General features: G+C 35.7%; 2 protein-coding genes, 2 long non-coding RNA genes and 1 pseudogene across 5 annotated transcripts in view; 2 read left to right on the top strand and 3 right to left on the bottom strand.

Annotated features, from left to right (window-relative positions):
• Positions 1-23,347, bottom strand: part of LOC126595556 (probable magnesium transporter NIPA9) — an 87,791-nt pseudogene that overhangs the window by 40,635 nt on the left and 23,809 nt on the right.
• Positions 1-23,347, top strand: part of LOC126595560 (uncharacterized) — a 47,298-nt gene that overhangs the window by 14,109 nt on the left and 9,842 nt on the right. The gene's annotated exons all lie outside the window — the stretch shown is intronic.
• Positions 1-23,347, bottom strand: part of LOC126595555 (uncharacterized) — a 75,154-nt gene that overhangs the window by 44,765 nt on the left and 7,042 nt on the right. Inside the window, exon 1 of one of the 2 annotated variants that reach the window (XM_050261838.1) lies at positions 7,480-7,524. The exons of the other annotated variant lie outside the window; for it this stretch is intronic. The gene's annotated coding sequence lies outside the window, so the exon portion shown is untranslated. Of the gene's footprint in view, positions 1-7,479; positions 7,525-23,347 lie in introns of those variants that run through there. 2 annotated transcript variants of the gene reach the window in all.
• LOC126595548 (uncharacterized) lies at positions 9,681-11,057 on the bottom strand. Its single transcript, XM_050261828.1, has 2 exons — positions 10,870-11,057; positions 9,681-10,507 (listed from the first exon to the last, which is right to left on the bottom strand). The coding sequence occupies exons 1-2, from the start codon at positions 11,000-11,002 to the stop codon at positions 10,017-10,019; spliced, it is 624 nt and encodes a 207-aa protein (XP_050117785.1). The 5' UTR covers positions 11,003-11,057; the 3' UTR covers positions 9,681-10,016.
• Positions 12,846-14,351, top strand: LOC126595561 (uncharacterized). The gene is made up of 3 exons (XR_007613605.1): positions 12,846-13,247; positions 13,768-13,833; positions 14,117-14,351. It is a non-coding gene; the product is annotated as an uncharacterized LOC126595561 (long non-coding RNA).

The raw sequence follows: 23,347 nt of genomic DNA, 5'->3' as shown, positions 1-23,347 counted from the left end.
TTTTGGGAAGGGAGGCCAGCTTGAATTGATGGAAGGTGCATTGAAAGAAATGATTTCAATGGGTTTCCCGGTGGACTCTGCCACTGGAAATGCCTTTATCAGATACTATAGCATTTTTGGTTCCCTTACTGAGATGGAGACTGCTTATGACCGCCTTAAAAAGGTCTAGGTTTCTGATAGAGGAAGAGGGAATCTAGGCAATGTCATTTGCGTATCTGAAACACAACAAGTTTTACGAATTAGCTGAGTTCCTGAAGGTTGTAGGTCTGTTGGAAATTCAAATCAAAACAGGTTGTAAATGGCAGCTGCTAGCTGTTAGTTTGTTTACAGGTTGTATTCACACTTGCTGCAACTGCAAAGACTAAAGTTTTCTCCATGTGCCAGCTGAAAGTGTGTTGAAAGATAGCAGCTGTGTGCTGCCATGTGGTGTGCTAGCCGAAACTATGTTGATTGCAAGCTGGAAAGATAACTGCATATGTGTGCTAGACTGTCCAAAGTTCATATGAGCTGTTTGTGTGTGTTGTTGTGTTTAGTTTATTAAAAGCATTTGAGTTGTCTTCATTTTCTGCTTGTATAAATAAGCAGCCCGTAAGGTTTTAGAAACATGAATCTGATTTGTTATTCCATTTTCAGAAGTGTGTTTGTAAACTCTTTTAAATACATCAAAGTGCATTGTTTGCCAAAGCTTGTAGCTTCCCTCCTTTCTCTATTTCTTTGTCCAATTTTATTGAGAGTGCAAAGTGAGAGGTGTGATAGAGTTTGTAAACTTATCACCCACATATTTTGGTATTGAGTTAGTAAACTTTTCAATACCAACAATTGGTATCAGAGCCAGAATACCATTCTGGCAGGTGCAGCAGTTATGGCATCCAACTTAGTGCAACTCCAAGTTCCCACATTGAAGAAAGAAAATTATGAAAGATGGTGCATCCAATTCAAAGCATTGTTTGGATCACAAGAGCTATGGGAAGTTGTCAGTAGTGGGTATGTTGTACCTACTACCGAGCAAGAAGCCACATATACTGCAGATCAAAGGAACACTCTCAGGGATTTACGAAAGAAGGACCAGAAGGCGTTGTATCTTCTCTATCAAGGATTAGAATATTCAACGTTCGAGAAGGTTGCAGAAGCAACAACGAGCAAGCAAGTATGGGACACACTCAGTACAATCTACAAAGGAGTAGATCGAGTCAAGAAAGTGAGATTACAGTCACTTCGAGCAGATTTTGAAACTGCTCACATGAATGAAGGGGAGAGCATCTCCGACTATCACTTAAGGCTCATTGTGATAGTAAATCAGATGAGGAGAAATGGGGAGAGACTCGATGAAGTACGAGTTGTGGAGAAGATACTCCGGTCACTCACATCTAAGTTTGAGCATGTGGTGACTGCCATGGAGGAATCCAAGGATTTGGAGGCGTGAGTGCAGAGGAGCTACTAGGATCCCTCCTAGTTCACGAGCAACGCATTCAGAAGAATGCAAGCCCCACAACGCTAGAGCAAGCTTTGGAGTCAAAGTTGAATATTGACAAACCAAATAAAGGTCGTGGGCACTCACGTCGTGGGAGTTCATCCAACCGTAGCCGAGGACGAGCCCAAGGAAGAGGTCGAGGCTATGAACAAAACCGAGGTCAATCTCAAGAGTGGAGATCTACCCGAGGAAAGGCGCATATCCAATGTCACACTTGCAAGCAATATGGACATTATGCAAATGAATGTTCATATAAAAATGGTGAGCATGTCAACATGGCAGAATCAAATGGAAATGCTGGTGAGGAACTTACAGTCTTACTAGCACACCATGATATCAGTAGCCAACAAGATGTTTGGTATTTAGACTCTGGTGCAAGCAACCACATGTGTGGAAAGAAAGAGTTTTTTGCCGAACTCAAAGATGGGCCTTATGGATCTGTGAGTCTTGGTGACTCCTCAAAGTTGCCAGTTGAAGGCAAAGGAAAGATCAAAATCATCCAGAAGGATGGTAAAGAAGAATACATCTCCGATACCTACTACATACCAGGTATGAAGAGCAACATTCTGAGCATTGGTCAACTGTTCCAGAAAGGGTATGTTATACATATGGAGGATATGTTTATCACTCTCAGGAATGCAAGGAGAAAGCTTATTGCACGTGTTCAAATGTCAAAAAACCGAATGTTCCCGTTGAAGTTGAACACAAAGATTGGGAGTTGCAACATTGGTGTAATGGAAGATGAGTCATGGAAATGGCATCTTCGATATGGCCATCTTCATTTCAATGGCCTAAAGTTGCTGTCAAGTGGAGGAATGGTTCGTGGTCTACCCCAGATTGAAGCCACACGCCAAGTATGTGAAGGTTGTGTGCTTGGCAAGCAAGCACGACTATCATTCCCTGTTGGTGATACATGGAGAGCAAAGGCACCACTGCAGATGGTACACAAGGATATATGTGGTCCATTGGATCATATGTCTTATGGAGGTAATAGGTATTTTATTACTTTCATTGATGATTTCAGTAGGAAAACTTGGGTTTATTTTCTCAAGGAGAAGTCGGCTGCCCTAAAAATCTTTAAGGAGTTCAAGGCACTCACAGAGGCTGAAAGCAACCACAAGCTTGTGGTTGTGAGATCAGATAGAGGTGGAGAGTACACCTCCAATGCTTTCCAAGCATACTGCAAGGAGCAAGGAATTAGGCATCAACTGACTGCTACCTATACACCACTGTAAAATGGGATAGCCGAAAGAAAGAATCGAACCATCATTGACATGACAAGATCCATGCTTAAGGAAAAGAATTGTGGGCAGAAGCTGTAGCTTGTTCGATTTATTTGTTGAATCAATGTCCAACAAAGAGTGTTAAGAAGATGACACCACAAGAGGCTTGGAGTGGATATAAGCCGAATGTTGCACACTTAAGAGTTTTTGGGTGTGTTGCATATGCTCAGGTTCCAGAAGCCAAGAGGAGAAAGCTCGATGATCGAGGTGAAAAGTGTGTGTTTGTGGGCTATAGTGAAGAGTCCAAGGCATACAAGCTGTACAACCCACTAACTGGCAAAATAGTGGTTAGTAGAGATGTCATCTTCAGTGAGGAAGAGGCATGGAAGAGGAACAACAAAGAAGTCAATAAAGGGAAGATCGTCTCCATTGATTTTGAAGAACCAGAAGTTGTACCACCTGTTGAGCAACAACCTACTCAAACAACCAAAACAACTCCATTGCACAGAACTGCAAGGAGTGGTCTTACATCTAGTGAAGAAAGCAGCTCCTCAACTCCAGTGAGGCTAAAAAGTCTTACCGAGATATATGGACAAGAAGAAGAAGAAGAAACCAACCTTTTCTGCTTGTATGCAGACCACGAGCCTCTCTCATTCAATGAAGCTGTGGAAGAAGATCGTTGGAAAATAGCCACGGAGGAAGAAATCCATGCTATCGAGAAGAATGACACTTGGGAGTTGACAAAGCTCCCACCAAATCAGAAGGCTATTGGTGTCAAGTGGGTTTACAAGATCAAACGCACTGCAGATGGGAGTGTGGATCGATACAAATCAAGGCTTGTAGCAAAGGGCTACAAACAGAAGTACGGAGTGGACTATGATGAAGTCTATGCTCCAGTTGCAAGACTTGACACGGTAAGATTGCTAATCTCTCTTGCCGCTCATCATAAATGGAAAATTTATCAACTAGATGTCAAGTCAGCCTTCCTTAATAGAGTTCTTGAGGAAGAAGTGTACGTGGAACAACCAGAAGGCTTTCAAGTACAAGGAAAATAAGATAAGGTGTGTCGTTTGAAGAAGGCTTTGTATGGCCTCAAGCAAGCACCACGAGCTTGGAACTCAAGGATTGACAACTACCTTCACCAAAATGGATTTCAGAAATGTCCATACGAGCATTCAGTTTACATGAAGAATGGTGCAAAAGGGGAGTTCTTAATTATTTATCTCTATGTAGATGACTTGTTGTTTATAGGAAACAATGAAGCAATGTTCTGTGAGTTCAAGCAATCCATGTTCAGTGAATTTGAGATGACTGACAATGGATTAATGTCATACTTTCTTGGCATAGAGGTGAAGCAACAAAGTGACGGTATCTACATCTCTCAAGAAAAGTACATGAGAGATATATTGGATAAATTCAATATGGATAAGTGCAATATTGTCAACACTCCAGTTGCAACTGGATTGAAGCTGTCTAAGGAAGGAGAAGGTGAGTTTGTAAACTCAACCGTGTACAAAAGCTTGGTTGGAAGTCTAAGGTAGCTTACAATCACAAGACCTGATATAGTTTATGGAGTTGGACTCGTGAGTCGGTACATGGAAACACCAAGGGAGTCTCATTGGCTGGCTGTCAAGAGAATCTTGAGGTACATAAGAGGTACTCTAAACTATGGTCTGTTTTATAATTTTGGTGAAGATGCAAAATTATTTGGTTATTCAGATAGTGACTGGGGAAGTGACCAAGATGAAAGGAAAAGCACAACTGGCTATGTGTTTTTTCTAGGATCAACAGCTTTCTCATGGACTTCAAAGAAGCAATCAATTATTGCTTTGTCATCATGTGAAGCCGAGTATGTTGCTGTAGCCTCAACAGTGTGTGAGGCAATTTGGTTAAGAAATCTATTGAAGTCAGTGTGTCATCCACAAGTGGAATCGACTGTGATTCATGTGGATAACATGTCTGCAATCAAGCTTGCAAAGAATCCTGTTCAACATGGAAGGAGCAAGCACATTGATACCAGGTTCCATTTTCTAAGGGACCATGTAAAGCAAAAGACAATCGAACTTGTCTATTGTCACACGAAGGAACAAGTGGCAGACATCTTCATTAAGCCACTACCAGTTGAATCATTCCGGCTGCTACGTGAAATGCTAGGAATGAAGGCGTTTTGATTTGAGGAGGTGTGTTGGAAATTCAAATCAAAACAGGTTGTAAATGGGAGCTCCTAGTTGTAAATGGCAGCTCCTAGCTGTTAGTTTCTTTACAGGTTGTATTCACACTTGCTGCAACTGCAAAGACTAAAGTTTTCTCCATGTGCCAATTGAAAGTGTGTTGAAAGACAGCAGCTGTGTGCTGCCATGTGGTGTGCTAGCCGAAACTATGTTGATTGCAAGCTGGAAAGATAGCTGCATATGTGTGCTAGACTGTCCAAAGTTCATATGAGCTGTTTGTGTGTGTTGTTGTGTTTAGTTTATTAAAAGCACTTGAGTGGTTTTCATTTTCTGCTTGTATAAATAAGCAGCCCGTAAGGTTTTAGAAACATGAATCTGATTTGTTATTCCATTTTCAGAAGTGTGTTTGTAAACTCTTTTAAATACATCAAAGTGCATTGTTTGCCAAAGCTTGTAGCTTCCCTCCTTTCTCTATTTCTTTGTCCAATTTTATTGAGAGTGCAAAGTGAGAGGTGTGATAGAGTTTGTAAACTTATCACCCACATATTTTGGTATTGAGTTAGTAAACTTTTCAATACCAACAAGGTCTAGGTAGAAGAAACTTGGGAAATCTTCTGTGGAACCTTTTGTTGTTATCATATGCTGCGAATTTTAAGATGAAAAGCTTACAAAGAGAATTTTTGAGAATGGTGGAAGCTGGTTTCCGCCCCAATCTTACTACATTTAATATCCATGCTCTGGCCTTGTCAAAGATGTCTCTACTGTGGGCTCTCCATCTTAGCCTTGAACACATGACACATGAGAAAGTTGTTCCTGATCTTGTGACTTGCGTGTTGGGGTTTAAAGAGACTTCACTACTTTGGAGATGTTTATCTCCAAAGAAGAATGTAACGCAGCGGAAATTGATAGGCAAGAGAAAAAGAACACTCAAGGTATAACACCAAAAAAACTTTTATTCTCACACAAACTAATACAAGAGGAATCACTCAAACACTCTTAGAAGCTATGGATGCTTCTTCTACTAATTCCCTTTTTTTTAGGGAGAGAGCCTTCTTGTCTCTCTTACTTCTTCTTCTTTCTCTTTTCTTACTTCAATACTTAAACATAACAACATACTCTATTTATAGGCAAGTATAACCAACCATACAAAGTGTGAATACCAAGTGTGAAATCATCCTAGCCATTATTCATGACTCTACTAAAGTAGCCCACCACCATGGACTTTGCTTATGGACACAATGAACACATGCCATTCTCATGCTAGAATTGTCTAGCATTTTCAACGGCCACTTTTCTAGAAGCAAGATTACCATTCAACATTGCGGCTGTGTTGTTGATGCATACTTGGATAGAAGACTAGGACGGAATTTGTATTTTTCCCTCAATAAAATGAATCTGGATGATTCCCCATTGGTATTAACGGATCCATTTGTGTTTGAAGTTTTGGGAAAAGGAGACTTTCATGCAAGCTCAGAGGCATTTTTGGAGTTCCAGAGGCAAAGGGAATGGACTTATAGGAAGTTAATTTCAGTATATTTGAAAAAAACATACCGGGGGAATCAGATCTTTTGGAATTACTGACTAGCGACCTGCATATTGTGCATGTTTGACTGATTGTTAGGAAAGGATTATTGTCGCTGATAATGCTATGTCTATCAGTTCCAGTTTGCATTCTATTGGTTCAATTAGTGCATGTATGTAACAAAGTGATAAATGCAGCTCAGATATGCATTGTCCTGCATTCTGGAATGGGTACGTATCTGAACTTTCTTATTATGTTCATTTTAGGTAAGCAAAATGCATTCCTAGTCTCATGGATCTTGTGTAGGATCTCCGTGTTCAGGCTGAGATGAAGTTGGATATTGCTGATGGATGACTTACCATTGTTATGAACTTATCAAAAGCTAAAATGAAAATGCTACATTCATTCAGACTGAAAGAAAACTCCGAGGAGTGTGAAACAAAGGTAAGAGCAATCCAACTACTATTCCTTCTCATTCCCTCACGCTGAAACTGATCTGCAGTCAAAACTAATTCCTCTCAAGTCTGTTTTGTTTTCTGTTTACTGCAGTTTCCCTTCTATGCTTCGTAAACCTGCTATGAAACCTTAATATCACAAATTGATTTTTTCTTTATAGTTTCATTGGCTTGAAAAGTACCTTCTTAAATTAACAGATGAAACTGTTAGCTTTTCTACTTTCACAAGAAGCCTAAATTGTTGGGAAGTTGATGCTACGTACATATAAATAATTTCCTCGGTATAATTTCTGGCAAAAACATCCTGTTGTTGTGGAGCCTTAAGACTATTTAAACATCAACTCTACATTTATATATGTGAGCATAATATCCTGCTGGGGAGTCTTGTACTAATTAGGTATCAATTATTGAAGGAATGATATTGGGACACCAGAACTGGCTCGGATAATCATTTGTGGTATATTAGTTTCTGCTGTCAAGTTTGTAGTTGGAGGCATGCTCCTTATTGCTGGCTTTGTGGTGGATACTGCGTCCTCTCCCATGCTGTATTGGTCACAGAAACTTGTTTGAGTAATGACAAGAAACCAGACGTGAGGTGGGAAATAACAGATGCTAGAACATAATCTGAACTTTCGACCTAAAAAAAAAAAGAAAGAAAAAACCGAATCTGGCCAACCTCTGCATTGCTGGTTGTGGCTGAGTTGCGTATCATTTGTGTCAGAAGCTTTGTTTGCTTGGTGCCGTTTTTGATTAGGCAAGTAAGCTTTCTGGGACAGTGAAGTGGTAACAGCTCGCATATATGATATCTTTCCCTCGCCAACGACATACATAGTGCAGAAACTCGGTGCCTCTTTTGAGACTGTTTGGAACGTCCGTTGTTTTGAATCTGTGACGAGATTGATATAATTATGATGCATGCGTAATTGATGGCTTCCGAGAAGAAAAAACTGAGGTAAGACTACAACGTCCGGAACCAGATCTTGAATAAATGATTTCTCAAACCATCAAATTTTCGGCGTATGTAAGCTGGTATTAGTTGAGACAGATGTATGAAAGTTTTCTTAGTTCATTGGATTTTAAAGATGTAATACTTAACTACCTACAGTTATAGTTCCATTCAAATAAATGAATGATTTATACATTTTACGATTGATGCTTGTTCTCTTTGATACTATTTTTCTGATGAATTTTACAGTGTTGGTGCATATGAACTGAGATATAACTTGGAGAAGAAATCAGTACCTGAGAAGGCCGCTTCTCGACGGCGCACCAAGTACCAAAATGTCGATTGAATTATTGACAACATAGTTTACCAGTGCTTTTGCTATGTTTTTATCCTCGATCATGACTTCATTGCATTTTAGCTGTTGCAAAAATCAAATCAGCAGTACAACTACAAATCACGTTGCGAAACGAGGGATTCCGCTCAACTGTTCATGGAGCGGGATAGGCAATGCACTATCACTTTTATGAAGGGAAGAAGCATTACTCACAAGTTTTTTCGTGCAAAAGCAGCGGAATGGTTGAAACAACTCTTTGGCTTGAGCCTTTTCAACCTCCTTTGTGGCTGGTGACGTACATTAGTAAATTACGATCATCATCAGCATCTTATGCATTCATGCATTTACACACACACACACACATACAGAGAGAGAGAATGTACTTTGCGTGGGAATTGCGGTTATTTGTCTGACTTGGAGCAGCGTGAGAGCTTGACCTCTGGTGACAAGACTATCAATAGTCCATTTGAGAGCATGTTTGCTGCCCTTCTCATTGTCTATTGCTACAGCCACCACCTCCCCCGCCTTCTTTTGTGTTTGACCTCTTCCCATTTCTCACCTTCTGTGAATTAATTCAACTCTCCATCAAACTCTAACCTGCATGCGTACGTAGAAATGTCTCCAGCTCTGAACGAAACAAATCCCCGACGAAGAACCACCGTCATACGCTCTCCTTGGCAACGCCTTGGCACTGAAGCTGTACTATATTCTCATCAACTCTCTCTCTCTCTCTCTCTCTCTCTCTCTCTCTCTCTCTCTCTCTCTCTTATATATTCTAGAGCCAGGGAGATAAGAATGTGTGGAGGGAACGATAGTATAACCAAATTGCCTAGCCATCTTGTCTTTGTGCCTCCCCAAATACTCCTTTGTTGCATTGGAGCATGCAGTTGTAACTTCCACCTACTTGTTATTCCTAAATTAGCAAAATTTACATGCCCCCAAAAAATCTAGACGAGTCTGAGTCGTTTGTCTCCAAAAGAAAAGTTAGCGAATCGTAACCCCACACACACACAAACACATATATATAGATGTACATATATATACATATACAAACGACTATATATATGTTAAAGAGGTGGCCATCTAGTAGCTAGCCTTCACGAAAATTTAAACAAATTAAAACAAATAGAAGGCCGTTCTAAATCTTGTTGAAACAAGCTAGGTTAACTAAAAATTAGAGAAAAGCAAGAGAAATCATAAATAAAACAGCAGCTAAGATATGAACTGAGTATTGTTGGATGTGAAACCTGCATTTACGGATGGTTGCAGCTTAATCTAAGAAAACATCTCAACTGCTTAGTCAGCGGCCAAAATTGTTGCCTCTTGAGGCTTGCTGCCGCAGTTGCTTCCAATGCAAGTCCCGCCTATTGTAGGGTTTGGGGTTGGCCTTCTGTTTTGCTGCTAGTACACGTTGCTTGTGCGCTTCAGCTCCATTCACTAGCTACTTTCTGTGGCAGAGTGACGTGAAAACGGAAGCTGGAAAAACCTAATGCTAATTTTGTGGTACTCTCAAACTTGGAGGGTTTCTCCTATTCGAGTCACTCTAGCAGGCGCAAAATTTTGGAAGAAAAAATGTACAGTGCCATCAGTACTTGGCCTTACTAATAATAGTACGTACAAGCAAAGGAAATAATACGTACGAAAAACTAACTGAACAATTCTGGTGAGATTAGTATTTGATAGCGGTGGATTCGTTTCATAGTTATTCATGACAAGCAGTACAAGCCTACAAGCAAAGGAAATCCGACCAACATGCACAACTAGCTATTCCAAGAACGAAATTAAACACACGAGAAAACCACCAACAAAGTAGTATCTATCCGCCATGAATGAACAGAAAAGGCAATCCAACAGCTGCAGCCACCGCATGTTCCAACCCTAAGCTTCATTATGATTATATCTCAGAAGAGGAATCAGAAGAGGAATCGGAAGAGGTATCAGAAGAGGAATCGGAAGAGGTATCATCCAATAAGGATGGTTCACCTCTCTCCACTCGTGCCCTGGACATTTCAGCCATTTCTCTCTGTCTTGCCCTGATTTGCTCCACTTCCTCGTGGATTGGGTACCCATGTTTCAGACGCCAATAACACCGCCTATAGGGACGAGCATAAGAGCGGCCATGAAGGCAGACGTTACCCACAAAACCACAAGTCCTACACATTAGTATATAGCCCTCTCCAACTTTAGTTACACCCAACGGGACACTTTCCCGGTAGGGACACAGATGTTGGTTGTGGCCGTCCACAAGGCAAACTGCACAATGCTCATTCTGAGAATGGAATTTCTTAGACTCGTGGTAACGTTTCTTCTTTGAAGTAGGAGTATCATCATCAAGTTGGAGTTTACTCATAGAGCTTTCGACAGCTTTTGTTTCTTTCTTCTCATCTGTTTGTTGCACATAAATTAATTAATACTAGATATATTTACTCAGCTAATTAACAGGTCAAATTAAGGGAGCAGGGCACAAATTACTACTCAACAAAATCACCCACCAAAAACAGATACATATTATCAATATAAGAAGGGAGTTCTATCGAAACAAAAAACTAGGCATGTAATTAATTTAAGGGTAATTCTCGCACGGTGACGAAAAACAGCAATTTTTTGTTTGATATGTTTCGTCAAACGCATATATTTGGGTTTAACACCAATTAAGCTGCAACATTTTTGGTTAATATGCAGAATTTACAAACCCTAAAATAGAAACCAAACGCATATATATACACCAAGACAAATCCGGAACTCACCTCGGAGCTCCGCTGGCTGGGCTGGATTCTTCCCCCGCCCGGATTCTGATCGCGCGAGCGAATTGGCCCTGCCTCTGCCTCTGCCTCCGCCTCCGCCTCCGCGCTTGGCGTCGTCTCTGGGTACCCGGATCATGGCTTCGTCTGTGCGAGAGAGACTCAGAGAGATTGCACGAGTTTGGAGATTTCACCTTTTAGGGTTACGCTTTTGACAAAACAATGAAATTACCCTCAAATACACCAACTTATTCCACGTCATTTGACCGTCATGCCCTTCGTATGGATAATGATAGAGACATCAAAATTTTAAATCAAATTTGAAAAATTAAATGATGTGTTACTAATAAAATAAACACGTTAATCAATATTTAAATCTTTAATCTTTAATATTAGAAAGTTAGAAGTCCAATTTGGTATCTCAAGGCTTCACCAAAAAAAATTGGACTATAAAGCCCCTCAAACAAAAACACCCACAACTACCTAAAAATAATAGAAACAAAATACCGGGGATAATTTTGTCATAAAAACAAAAAAAAATTACAAAACAAAACAAAATTACAAAAGCAGTTTTCTTCCCACTATCTTGCGAGAATAATCCGCGTGATGGAAGCAAAAGAAACCGTCGTCGTCTCGCACAAAAACCACATCCGGAGGAACTCTTTCACTCATCTCAAGAACCACACCCGGAGGAAAAGAATCAATTTTCTTCCTACCAATTCTCTCTCCTCCAACCACATCCGGAGGGACTCTTTGACTCATCTCAAAAACCACACCCGGAGGAAAAGAATCAATTTTCTTCCTACCAATGAACTCTCCTCCACCTACGCCCCGGCCATCTCTGGGTACCCAACTTCCCAATTTAAAAAACTAGGGCTTTTTTTTTCTGTCAGTTAATTTGGAAATGGTGACTATCTTACTCAATGTGTGACATTGTGTGTGTTAAAAGAGATTGGGCATCTACAGAGCCACGGAAAATCCCCAAGTCCAGTTTTGATTTTCCACTCTTTTCATTTTTTTTTCCTTGCAGATTCGTGAAAAGGAATGGGAGTACAAAGTGAAGCTTTTCTGTAAGTTTTCGATTTTTTTATGTTGGCTTTGTAGTTTGTCACTGATTTTGGTATTTTAGATTGCTTTTTGGGGAATTTAAAGTTACAGAAACTCCAATTGCATAATTTGTGGTTGATAATAAATGGGATTTTGTTGAAATGTGTGATTTATATCATAAGGCCATGAAATTTTACTAAATTATGTTTCAAGCTATGGAATTTACTTAACTGTGTGTTTTACTACTATGTTTACAGACTATATACAAGAGCAGGAAATGGAAATCGAAGGGTTGGAAGAAAATTCTTGCGGATGACTTCAAAGGTATCTGCTATGTGTTATAAAATTTGTTATCTGTTTTCAAAAGAAATTATGTGAAATTAATAGGAATGTTCTTTTCTGTTGTTTTCGATATGCCAGAAATACATTCGGGTGAGAGGGGGTTAAATACTTCCCAGCGGTGTTTCCAAATAAAAGTATCTCCAGTGGTAGGTATCTCCTTCTCTTGCTGTTTGCATTCTACTGGCATAATATTGTTATAACAGCATCATGTTAGGTTGAAAAAGAGTCTTCCTCGGTACAACTTTTCAACTCTCAATCTTAATCTTTTATTCTCAACTTCATTCGTTTTGGTCCTGTCAAGCTTAAATAGGGATTACAAACTTGGACGTGCATATATGCATACTTACCATAATTCATTTTTAGTTTCATTTTGGCAATCTTAAATAGGGTTTACAGACTTGGACTATTGGCCTATTAATCGGTAGTGGGTACATATGCGTTTCATTTAGTGGTTTGCATTACTAATATCAATTCCCTGTTTACATTCTCCTCATTTCTTTTTGGCTAAATAGGCTTTGGTGCAGTGAATTAAGAAACAGAAATACAAACAGAATTACTACATTACTAAGGTCATTTCATTATTGAGGTAATTCCCTATTCATTCTTAAGACAATCGCACAACATGTTTAATATTTACTTTGAATGCCGTCAAAGGCATCACCTTTTTAGTATTTGAATGATTTCAACGCCATCGTGGTTAATATTAAGCATGTACTTGCTTTTGCTTTCCAAACGGTGTTTCCAAATAAAAGTATCTCCAGTGGTAGGTATCTCATTCTCTTTCATTTTTAGTTTCATTTTGGATGCAAATTTTTCTTCTTTTTGTTAGATTATGTCATGGAAGCTTCAGGTGGAGTTTTTTTTCACAGTAAGTAGAATAGAAAAGGAAGGTCATGCCCAAAGACTTACGAACTAAGGCAAAACACCAGAAACAGAGACGGGAAAGCATAGAAATGGTACAACAAAAATAATAGCAAAAAGTGACTGCATGAAGGGTAAGTGACTTGAAGTAAACTTCAGTCTCGACCCCATTTCTGTTTTGTCCATGCATTTTTATGTCGCCCATAAATGAAATAACCCCCTCTTTGTGATCCTTAAAGTCAATTCATTCACCCACCATAAAAATATGAGAAACAAACATATTATATGTGTCTTTATTGTTCTGTTTTCTATTTAGTACTCATATGTTCTTCAAATATGACACGCATCCTTACTTCTTTATTGTGAATGCTCTTCATTTGATGTTATATATTTTCTTGCCAAAATGTAAATAGGTAGAAAAATTAAACATTTGTCATTTGTTATAGCACAACACTATGACACAATTATCTAATCTGCCTCACCAAATGACATTGTATGTTTTGTCCATGCATTTTTATGTCACCCATAAATGAAATAGGGATTACAGACTTGGACTATTAATCGGTAGTGGGTATATATGCGTTTCATTTAGTGGTTTGCATTACTAATATCAATTCCATGTCTACAATCTCCTCATTTCTTTTTGGTTAACAGGGTTTGGTGCAGTGAATTAGTGGAGCATTCAAACAAAAATACAAACAGAAATACTGCATTACTAAGGTATTTCCCTCATTTCATTATTGAGGTATTTCCCTATTCATTCTTAATTTTGTTAGATGGTACACAATCGCACAGCATGTTTAATATTTACTTTGAATGTCGTTAAAGGCATCACCTTTTTATGCCTACTGTCTTAACTTTGGTTAGGGTGGTATATGTTTGGCTCGGGGTAGTTGTGGGAGGTTACTGAATATGTTTAATTCCCGTTTTCAAAATTTAATGCAATTCAATTACAAATAATGTTAATATTTGATTCTAACCGAACGCATTAAATTTTCAACAGGACGGCGATATGAGTTCATGATATGAAGAACGGTCAAGTGTATCAAGGCCAATTGAAGTTCTTGGATTGTTTTTATACTTTTTACTTAGCTTTTAGTTGCAACTAAATTATAAGGATCTTCTATGTTATTTATTACGTTTTTTTTTTACAAATTTTAGATAAATACTTTAAATTACTACCTGTATTATTAGAGATGATAATCGTCTTTATTTTATTTTTCTATACATTGAACCAATCCTCACATATAAATACATCTAAAATGTGTAAGTCACGCGTAGCGCGCCGTGAGGAAAAAAGTGTCTTTCGCACGTGCATAAGGACACTGTAATAGGCATTGTTGTGTATGAGAGAGTATCCACGTTAACAACTTCAAATTTATTGCTTCCTGTTATGTGTAGCCATATTATACTTTCTAAACCATATACATTGACAATTAGAATGGAAATAAACTAACACAATACACATTTAGGGGCGCGTAGCGCCCGTGATGCAAAAATGCCTCTCACACGCACGTTAGTGCGTGCAGAGAGGCTAGTAATAATATAATCATTAACAACCACATCATTTAGTTTAAAAATTTTGATCTCCTTAACATTATACAAAAATAAAATATCAATCGTTTCTCCATCTACTTAAGTGTGCTTAAGGGGTGGGTTAAAAAAAAACAGAAAAACCAAATAATTCGAATGAGACATCAAACTTAACTCGAAAAAAAAAAGAACCAAATAGAAATAAAAAAAGGAGTTTTAATGAAAAGGGTTTTGTACTATTCATTCTTAACCATAAGGACATTTTATGTATGAAAAGTCCATAATAGATCAGACTCTTCTCTTTATTTACTCTTATGCCATTACATGCGGACCACAAAGATGTTGACATTTCCGTCTGGAAATACATTATGATGATATTCAACTTATGCTAATTTACAGCTAGCTTTTCAGGCTTCCATCATGTTGTCAATGTTATACAGCTCTTCTTCTGACAAATTATTCCAATACTGTTCATCGCCTTCTACTAGCTCCGCATCTCTTTCTTTATCTTCTTTCACCTTGTAATATATTTCTGCTGTTTCTTCTTTGAAATTTTGGGGCTTCCAATAAGGCTGATGACTGATTCTTGTCTTGCTGTAAATATATATCTCCTCTTCTTCTGATACTAGTACCATGTCATACCTAAAATCTTCAAACTCATCTAAAGCAAGCATTTGGATCTCTCTAAATTTTAAAATATCTTTGTATGAAGGAGTCCACCTATGTGAGGAGATAGGATTTAGTCTAAAGGACTCTTCATTGATCATGGCTATATGCCTAGCTTTCTCCTTATGCATATGTACATACTTCTTTGAAATTTTGGGGCTTCCAATAAGGCTGATGACTGATTCTTGTCTTGCTGTAAATATATATCTCCTCTTCTTCTGATACTAGTACCATGTCATACCTAAAATCTTCAAACTCATCTAAAGCAAGCATTTGGATCTCTCTAAATTTTAAAATATCTTTGTATGAAGGAGTCCACCTATGTGAGGAGATAGGATTTAGTCTAAAGGACTCTTCATTGATCATGGCTATATGCCTAGCTTTCTCCTTATGCATATGTACATACCAATCTGGAGGACTACTAATAAAACTTATGCAAATTTTTTTCCACCTTTCTAGATAATCTTCTACTACTTTTATAAGTTTTTCAGGAAATAATTCTAGTTGAGAAATACGGTTAATAAATATTTTATCGAGATAACCAAACTCTAATAGTAAGGTAGGGGTAACTTCTATCACATTATGCTTTTTCTGATGCTCATAACTAAAATGCCATGATTTAAAATCTCTCATGTTAATCCTAGCCACAGCTACGCTAACATCTGGTTTACAAATACAATTCTCTGTACTATCACAAAGACATGGAGGATACATCTTTATAATAATATCCATCCCTGGTTTTGGATTAAAGATGGACTGATACAAGGCCCATTGTAATTGTAATTGTAATTGTAACTCTTTCATGGATTGTGATGCTCTGCTCAAGATCTCATTTTGCATGTCTGCTGGCATTATTCTTAGTTTTGCCTTTGAAATTTCTTCTAATAAAACATCATCTAATATCAAGTCTGAAGATATATTCCTAAGAAAACTTTCATATTTTTCTTGTTTTTCTTTGTCACTCAGAACCTGATGTTGCTCATTATTTTGATGTTGCTCCATTTCAACGTCTTCTTCTAAGAGCTCAATCTTAATTTCTTCTATGGGGTCATTAGCCTCTTGTCCTATGGGTTCAATAACCTCTTTTCCTTTATTCTTATGCTGATCAATTTCTAAACCTATTTTCAATTCTCTTTTCAAGGTGTCACTTGTCTTTTGCTGCATCCTAAGAGATTGGAGTTTTTGGTTCATTTTGGTAAACTTACCAAGTAATGACTCATGGTCCCTAGAAATGGCTTGAAGGTTGTGCTCAAGAGAATGAATATGCTGCTGGTTTTGGTGGAAATTAAAATTAAAGCTATCAAACTCTTGCTACAAGGCTCTAATTAATTTTTCATGACCTAACCTCATGCTTGGCTGCTTAATTTGGATATTCCAAAAAGTATCTAAGAGAACCTGCTGCCTATCAGAAAGCCTTGGTACCCTTGACCTATATCTCAGAGTTGTATTTCTGATTCCTTCAACAATATTGCCATTAAAGTTTAACGTAGGTACTGGTGGTGATGCTGGTCTGCTCATGCTATTTTGAAATCCATTGAATGGTGGATGTTGATGGTGCATCATCATGCCATTGAAAGAAACTCTTCTACCTTGCAGCCTTATGCTATTTGCTGATGATGGTCCACTATATTCCATACCTGTTCAACAAATTAATCTTGATAAGATATCAGCTAATGTATTGTCATTACGTTTTATATGTTCAAAAATTGGTTTAAAACCATTTCCTGTAATTGAATCAACAAAATTAACCCATCTTCGGGCTGCCTGTTTAGTAGCATGTATCTTGTTATAATGAGAAACTATATTTTGACAATCTGTTCTAATCGTAAATACTTCATTATGTAAAAATAAGGAAAATGCTTCAAGTGAATTAATTATCCCTAGAATTTCTAAATCTGTTGATGGTAATCTTGACTGTATATCACTAAACTTTCCTGAGAAATATCTACAAACTTGTTCGTCAGACTTTGGAGACTCCCTATGCTTTTTCTGGTATAGTATACCTGCACATCCTAATGATGAAGCATCTGTTTCGACTATCTTGTAACTATCATCTAATGGTAATGTTAATGGCTTAAGTTTAGTAATTTCTTCTTTTATTTTTTGAACTAATTTAATATCTTCACTATTAAAATATTTTTGTCCTGTTTTGCTAGTTTTACTATGTAATACTGCTATCTTTCTTCCTAAATCAGGGATAAAATTTCTTGCATAATTTAGTAATCCTAAAAATGCTTGTAACTGTTTCTTATCTTCTAATTTGTCTCGAAATTCTAACACCTTTTTAGCTATATGATCTTGTAATTGCATTGTACCTGACTTAATATACATTCCTAAAAATTCTATATCTTGCTTTTCTAATGCTATTTTATTTTTGCTAATTACAATTCCATTATTGATAAATTCTTGTAATACTATCTCTAAATGCTTCCTATGTTTATTTTTATTTTTACTATGTACTAAAATATCATCTACATAAACACTACAAAAATTATCATATTTCTTGAAAATTTGGTCCATCTTTCTTTGAAAGATTGATGGAGCATTTTTAAGTCCAAATGGCATAACGAGCCACTCAAAATCTCCTTCTGGACAACTAAAAGCTGTCCACTCAATTGATTCTTCTGCTAATCTTATTTGCCAAAAACATGACTTACAATCAAATTTGCTAAAATATTTACTCTCTTGAATTTTATTTATAAACTCATCCTTATTTGGTAATTTATAACTATCTTCGTATGTATTATCATTTAATCTCTTGTAATTATAAACTATTATAGCCTTACCTCTCTTTAGTTCTGAATGTTTTCTTACAATAAATGCTGCTGATCTATGTCTGGACTTAGAGGGTCTAATTACTTTTAAATTTAACAACTCTTTTATTTGCTGCTCAAACTCTTGTTTATCTATTAGACTACAAGGCATGTCAGTCGTCTTAATGGTTAAATCTGGGTTAATTATATCTAATTTTGCTAGTATTTTACTCCAATGTAAATGTGGGTCTTCTCCTATAATCCTAGTTTGTTCTGCTAATTGTAACAATTCTTCTAAACTCTTTGGTCTATCTAACTGTAATATTTCTATACAGGTTCATTCTTCTAAAATCGGGTATTCATATTCAAAAATGTCTTCATCAAACTCTTCTACATTATTATGCTCATCATTTTATTTTGAGTTTTCTAAATGATAACTATCTTGGCCACTAGGCTCTTCTATACTTATGTTTTTGTATGCTTCTACAGTATTACTTTGGTCAGTTATTGTAATGCCTCTTTTGAAAAATGTTATGTTAGGGTTCATAAATAAAAAAACCTTGCAAGCTTTTCAAAAAGTTTAAACCTAAAATAAATGGATATGATTCTACTGGTAAAACAAATGTTAATGGTAAATTAAATTGTTGTTTTTCTACTTTAATAAACTCATTATTTATACAATGTGTTAAGTAAACTGGTCTCTCATCAAATTGTGTTATTCTTACTGGTTTTGCTAATTTTTTTTCTATATTTTTCTGGTACTAATTCTTCTTTTATGACACTCTTTGTACTCCCTGTATCTATCATAGCTATCGTTTGTATCTTATGTTCTTTTGCTAATTCTATTTCACAATTTATAGTAATTAAAGAACAATTTTTTTGTTTTTCTATACTATAAACAATGTTTCCTAATATTTCAGTATTTTCTTGTGATTCTGCTGAATTAACTTCTAATAACCTATTACTGTAACATTTTTCACATAATATTGAGTATGTATTGTAGTATTTATTTGCAACTAATTTACTACACTTATGACATTTTTCTGGCCAACCTAAATTGATTTATTTATATTCTTCTTCATGCTGTTCTTCTATGAATGCACACATATACTCTTCTAGATCACTATTTGTGTTACTTGAATCTTCTGAGTCTGAATCTATCATGTTAATACTCTCTATACTATAAATACTCTCATTATCACTTAAATTATCTAAACTGTATATTGACTGAATATCCTCATCTTCTTCTAACTTAAACAACTCCATCAAATGTACTTTTTTCTTTCGACTGTTTACCTAATTTTGGACATTTAGGTCTAATATGTCCAGCTTCTCCACATGAATAACATTTACAATTACTCTTATCTTTCGGTGCTTTATATTTTCTAATCCAAGGTCTACCACTTCTTTTTCTAAATTGTTTTGGAATATATTTTCTTTTCCTATATGTTCTTGAAGGTCTTATGCTGAAATTCTTATGTTGTTTGTAGGGTTTATACGACTTATATTTCTTTTTGTATATTTTCTTATGGCAACCATACTGTTGTGGTAAATCTATATTTTTACAACACATGTAAAATTGTTTCCTAATTTGTCACTTAGCTTTTATTTGGCTACACTCTTGTCTGAGTATATCATAGACATGTTGGATTCTAGGTCCTATAGCAATATCATATTTCTTCGGATGATTTTGCCATTCATTCCAAATCTTTTCACCTATTGGTCCTTTTATTTTTGTCATATAAGTATCTAATAAATTAATATCACTAATTCTACCTGTTCTTCCTAAATATTTAAAGAAATCTGTGGTATACTCAGCTATATACTGTAAATCGCAAATTTGTAATTGTTCTAAATTTCTGATTGCTCTTATTTGTTCTTGTTCACTTCTGCCATCTAACCTATTATGATCTAAAAACTCTTGTTTAATCAAAGTAACAAAACCATCAATATTAAAATGTGTTTTAGCTGCCTGATGCTGTTCTGGATTTTGAACTTTCCATGATTGGAAATAATGAAAAACTAAACCATCCAAAGTATGCTCAAAGTAATCTAACATATTTTGTGAATTACTAAAATCTAACATTAATGCTGCATGTAAGCAGCCTTTTTCCCATCTCTCAATCGTTCTTTCCCAATCTTGTGGATCTACATTATCTAAATTTAATATATTACCAGCTATATTAATTTGTTCTAACCCTCTCAAATATGGAATCCTATTTTTTCTAGGTTTTATCATACTTTCTTCCATATAGTCTACTTTTACTTTTTCATTATATTGTTCATTTGTTGGTCTCAAAAATTGTTGATCGGTTTTGCTTGCGTGTCCTGGATTTTCTACTCCTTATGTACTACTTTCTTCTACTGGATTACATTCTGCTTTCAATTCTAATAAATTATTATATTCTTTTGATCCTAAAATGTGTTCTACTCCTATTTCTAAGATTAAAATTTTCATTTCTTCGTCTGAAATTTTATGTAGTCCTAAATCATATGTCTTATATTTTTTCAAATATTGTTCTTCATCTAAATGATCAATATCTTCTATAAGTTTATCTACAATATGATCAAAATTTTGTTCAACTAAATTAATATCTAAATTATCAAAAGTCATATGAAAACTCTCATTTTCAATTTCACTCTCATCCTCTTCTATTTTTTCTAGTTGCTTATAATTACAAAACCTAATTGTTGCTTGACCTGTACTAGTTTCATATATTTGTACTTTATCTGGTTGTCTATTTGGTGCTACTTGTAAATTAGGCAATGTCCACTGAGTTCCTTTTAAAAAGCTATTATATACGGGTTTTGCTTATATCATATTTACATGTTTACTGCCAAATGTTTGAACTAAATTTTGAAACTCTAAATTAAACTTATGATTATATCTATCAGACACTTTACCTATATACATTAAGCTAATACACAAATTTTTATACTCTCCTTTGATATTATAATTTTTTGTTTTTATGCTCACTTTAATATATTTACTAAATTCATTAATCGTCATAACATAATTTGGAATACAACTTATAACTGCTAAGTTTGAACTTAAGTCTACTTCAGTTGTTGCTATTGATGCTTGTTGGTGATTATCCCATCTATCATCATATATGTATACTAAAGCTTTTGTACCTACTTGTGCTCTGGTTAATCCTGATATTCCAATTAATATTGTTCCTATGTGAATCTGACTAAAATGTGACTTTCTCAAATGAGTAACTGCTTCTTTACTAATTAGATTAAGTGTGACTTCTTTATCAATACAACTAACTTCATGTTGACTGATGCTGCTTACAATTCTATTTCTATTTTCAAATAAACCTAATTGATACAAGTTATATTTATTTTTCTATGTTCTCTCAAAACATTTTCGAATAAATTCTTGTGCTCATTCTTCATTTGGATAAATATCTTCCGCTCTAACTACTTTTTTTCTTTTTTTCCTAAAGAGTGCCATTTTCTATTATCAAAAGGATTTAGCTTAGGTCTTCTATTATTACTTGCACTCAAAGTTAAATTTTCTAATTTATCTAGCAAGGATGGTGGAAGTGATGAAGATGCGTTATGTAAAACTTGGTTTATTTCTGCTATTTGTTCTTCAACTTGATCTAATTTTTCAGCTAAACTGAAAACTAATTGGATAATCAAATTATTTTGCCTAATGGGAATATTACTACTAGTTCTAGAATCTGTCATTAAACTAATAATTTATCTATTTTATTATACAACTTATCTACTTGTTCACTTAACTCTTTTTGTACTAATTGAATTTTTTGAACTTCTAATTTTAGCTGTTCAACTATTTCTAATGATCTAAGTTCTACTTGCTTCGGCTTACTATCTATAAGATCAACAAGCTCTTTTATCTCTCTTTTGCTAGGAAACCTTTGAATATTTCTATTATTATCTTCTAACTGAGATGTAATATAGTCTAAATTTTGTCTAATTATTTTTATGGATTTTTTCTGAAAATGTTCTAACAACTGGTTTAACAAATGATTATGCTTATTATTTTCTAATTTTATATTATCTGCCTGACTAATAATAAGATCTACAATGGTATTAGCTTGTGAATTTTCTTCACTGTGCAAAATATGATTATGCTTTCTTGATGGAAAATAACAAACTAAACTATTTTGGTCTAAAGTTATTTTTCTTTTTTGAGGTTCACTAATTTCTAAATTAAGATAATCTATCATAAACTACAGTCTACCTTTCTCTAAGGTTACGGCTAACTGGTTTCTTAAAAAACTCTCTTTCTTCTCTCAATGTCTCTAAAACTTGATCTGTTGTTCTTTTTGCTTCCAAAACTTTATGCTGCACTTCTGTGTTATTATATTTACGAATAAATGAATGATGTTCAAGATATCCAAGATAAAACTTTTGCTTCTTCAAAGTACTAATAATTCTTTTGGATATATATGCTAATCTTCTCTTTATGCTAGTTATAGTTGGATGTCTGGGACAATAAATACCTGGTAATTATGGTTGACAGGGTCTACAGGGACAATAATATATGTTATTCATATACAATAAACAAATATGATATCAGTTGTATCAATGACTTCTATCCTCAAGGTACTTTACTATTATAATTATACTATTAAAATACTAAACTAGGCTCTGATACCAAATTCGAAACGCATGCTCGGTTAAATAGTCGGATGACCATTATAACAACTAGACATAGAACCTTGCACATGGAACTCGACATGTTTCAGCATGACGGCCACTCACAGTACAAGTATAAGGCCTTAACGGCTGAACTCAGAGGTACGAAGAACGCAGAGGTACCCTGGTTAATGTCCAGTTATTTGTATGGCAAACATTCAACTATAACAGAGTGCTCAAATAAAGTATGATCGTCAGTTTAGCAGGTTAATAATATAACCACAATAGTGTTTCCCTGTTTTGGACTAGAAGTCTAATTAAACAAACACACTAAAGAAGGAAAAGAAAACTTACTTAAGACTTGGAGATTGCTTGAATATGTACACTTGATATTTTATTGATATATGGAATGTTTACAGAGATCGTTGTTTACAAGAAAGTGATTACAAAGAAGTGTTTACAAGGATGCTATGAAGGCTACGAATGCTTGAGTGTATGAAGTGAATATGTTGTTTTCAGGTGTTGAGAGAGGTGTCCTCTGTATGGGAGGAAAGGCTCCCTTATATACAAAAGTTGATTCCTAAACAAAACAAAATAACTTTTCAATATTTACAACTTTTTGGATAGTGACAACACACTGTTTCTGAAAGTTGTCAGCACTGTTTCTG

This window comes from Malus sylvestris, chromosome 13 (genome assembly GCF_916048215.2).
Source record: "Malus sylvestris chromosome 13, drMalSylv7.2, whole genome shotgun sequence".
In the NCBI taxonomy this organism is placed as follows: domain Eukaryota; kingdom Viridiplantae; phylum Streptophyta; class Magnoliopsida; order Rosales; family Rosaceae; genus Malus; species Malus sylvestris.
This window is presented reverse-complemented; position numbering and strand designations above follow the sequence as displayed.

What these genes read in the sequence shown, in the direction of transcription:
- LOC126595548 (XM_050261828.1), bottom strand. Translation starts at nt 11,002, where the DNA reads ATGATCCGGGTACCCAGAGACGACGCCAAGCGCGGAGGCGGAGGCGGA. An exon ending in CCAGCCAGCGGAGCTCCGAG is followed by an intron (nt 10,508 to 10,869) that starts GTGAGTTCCGGA and finishes TGCAACAAACAG; the next exon opens with ATGAGAAGAAAGAAACAAAA.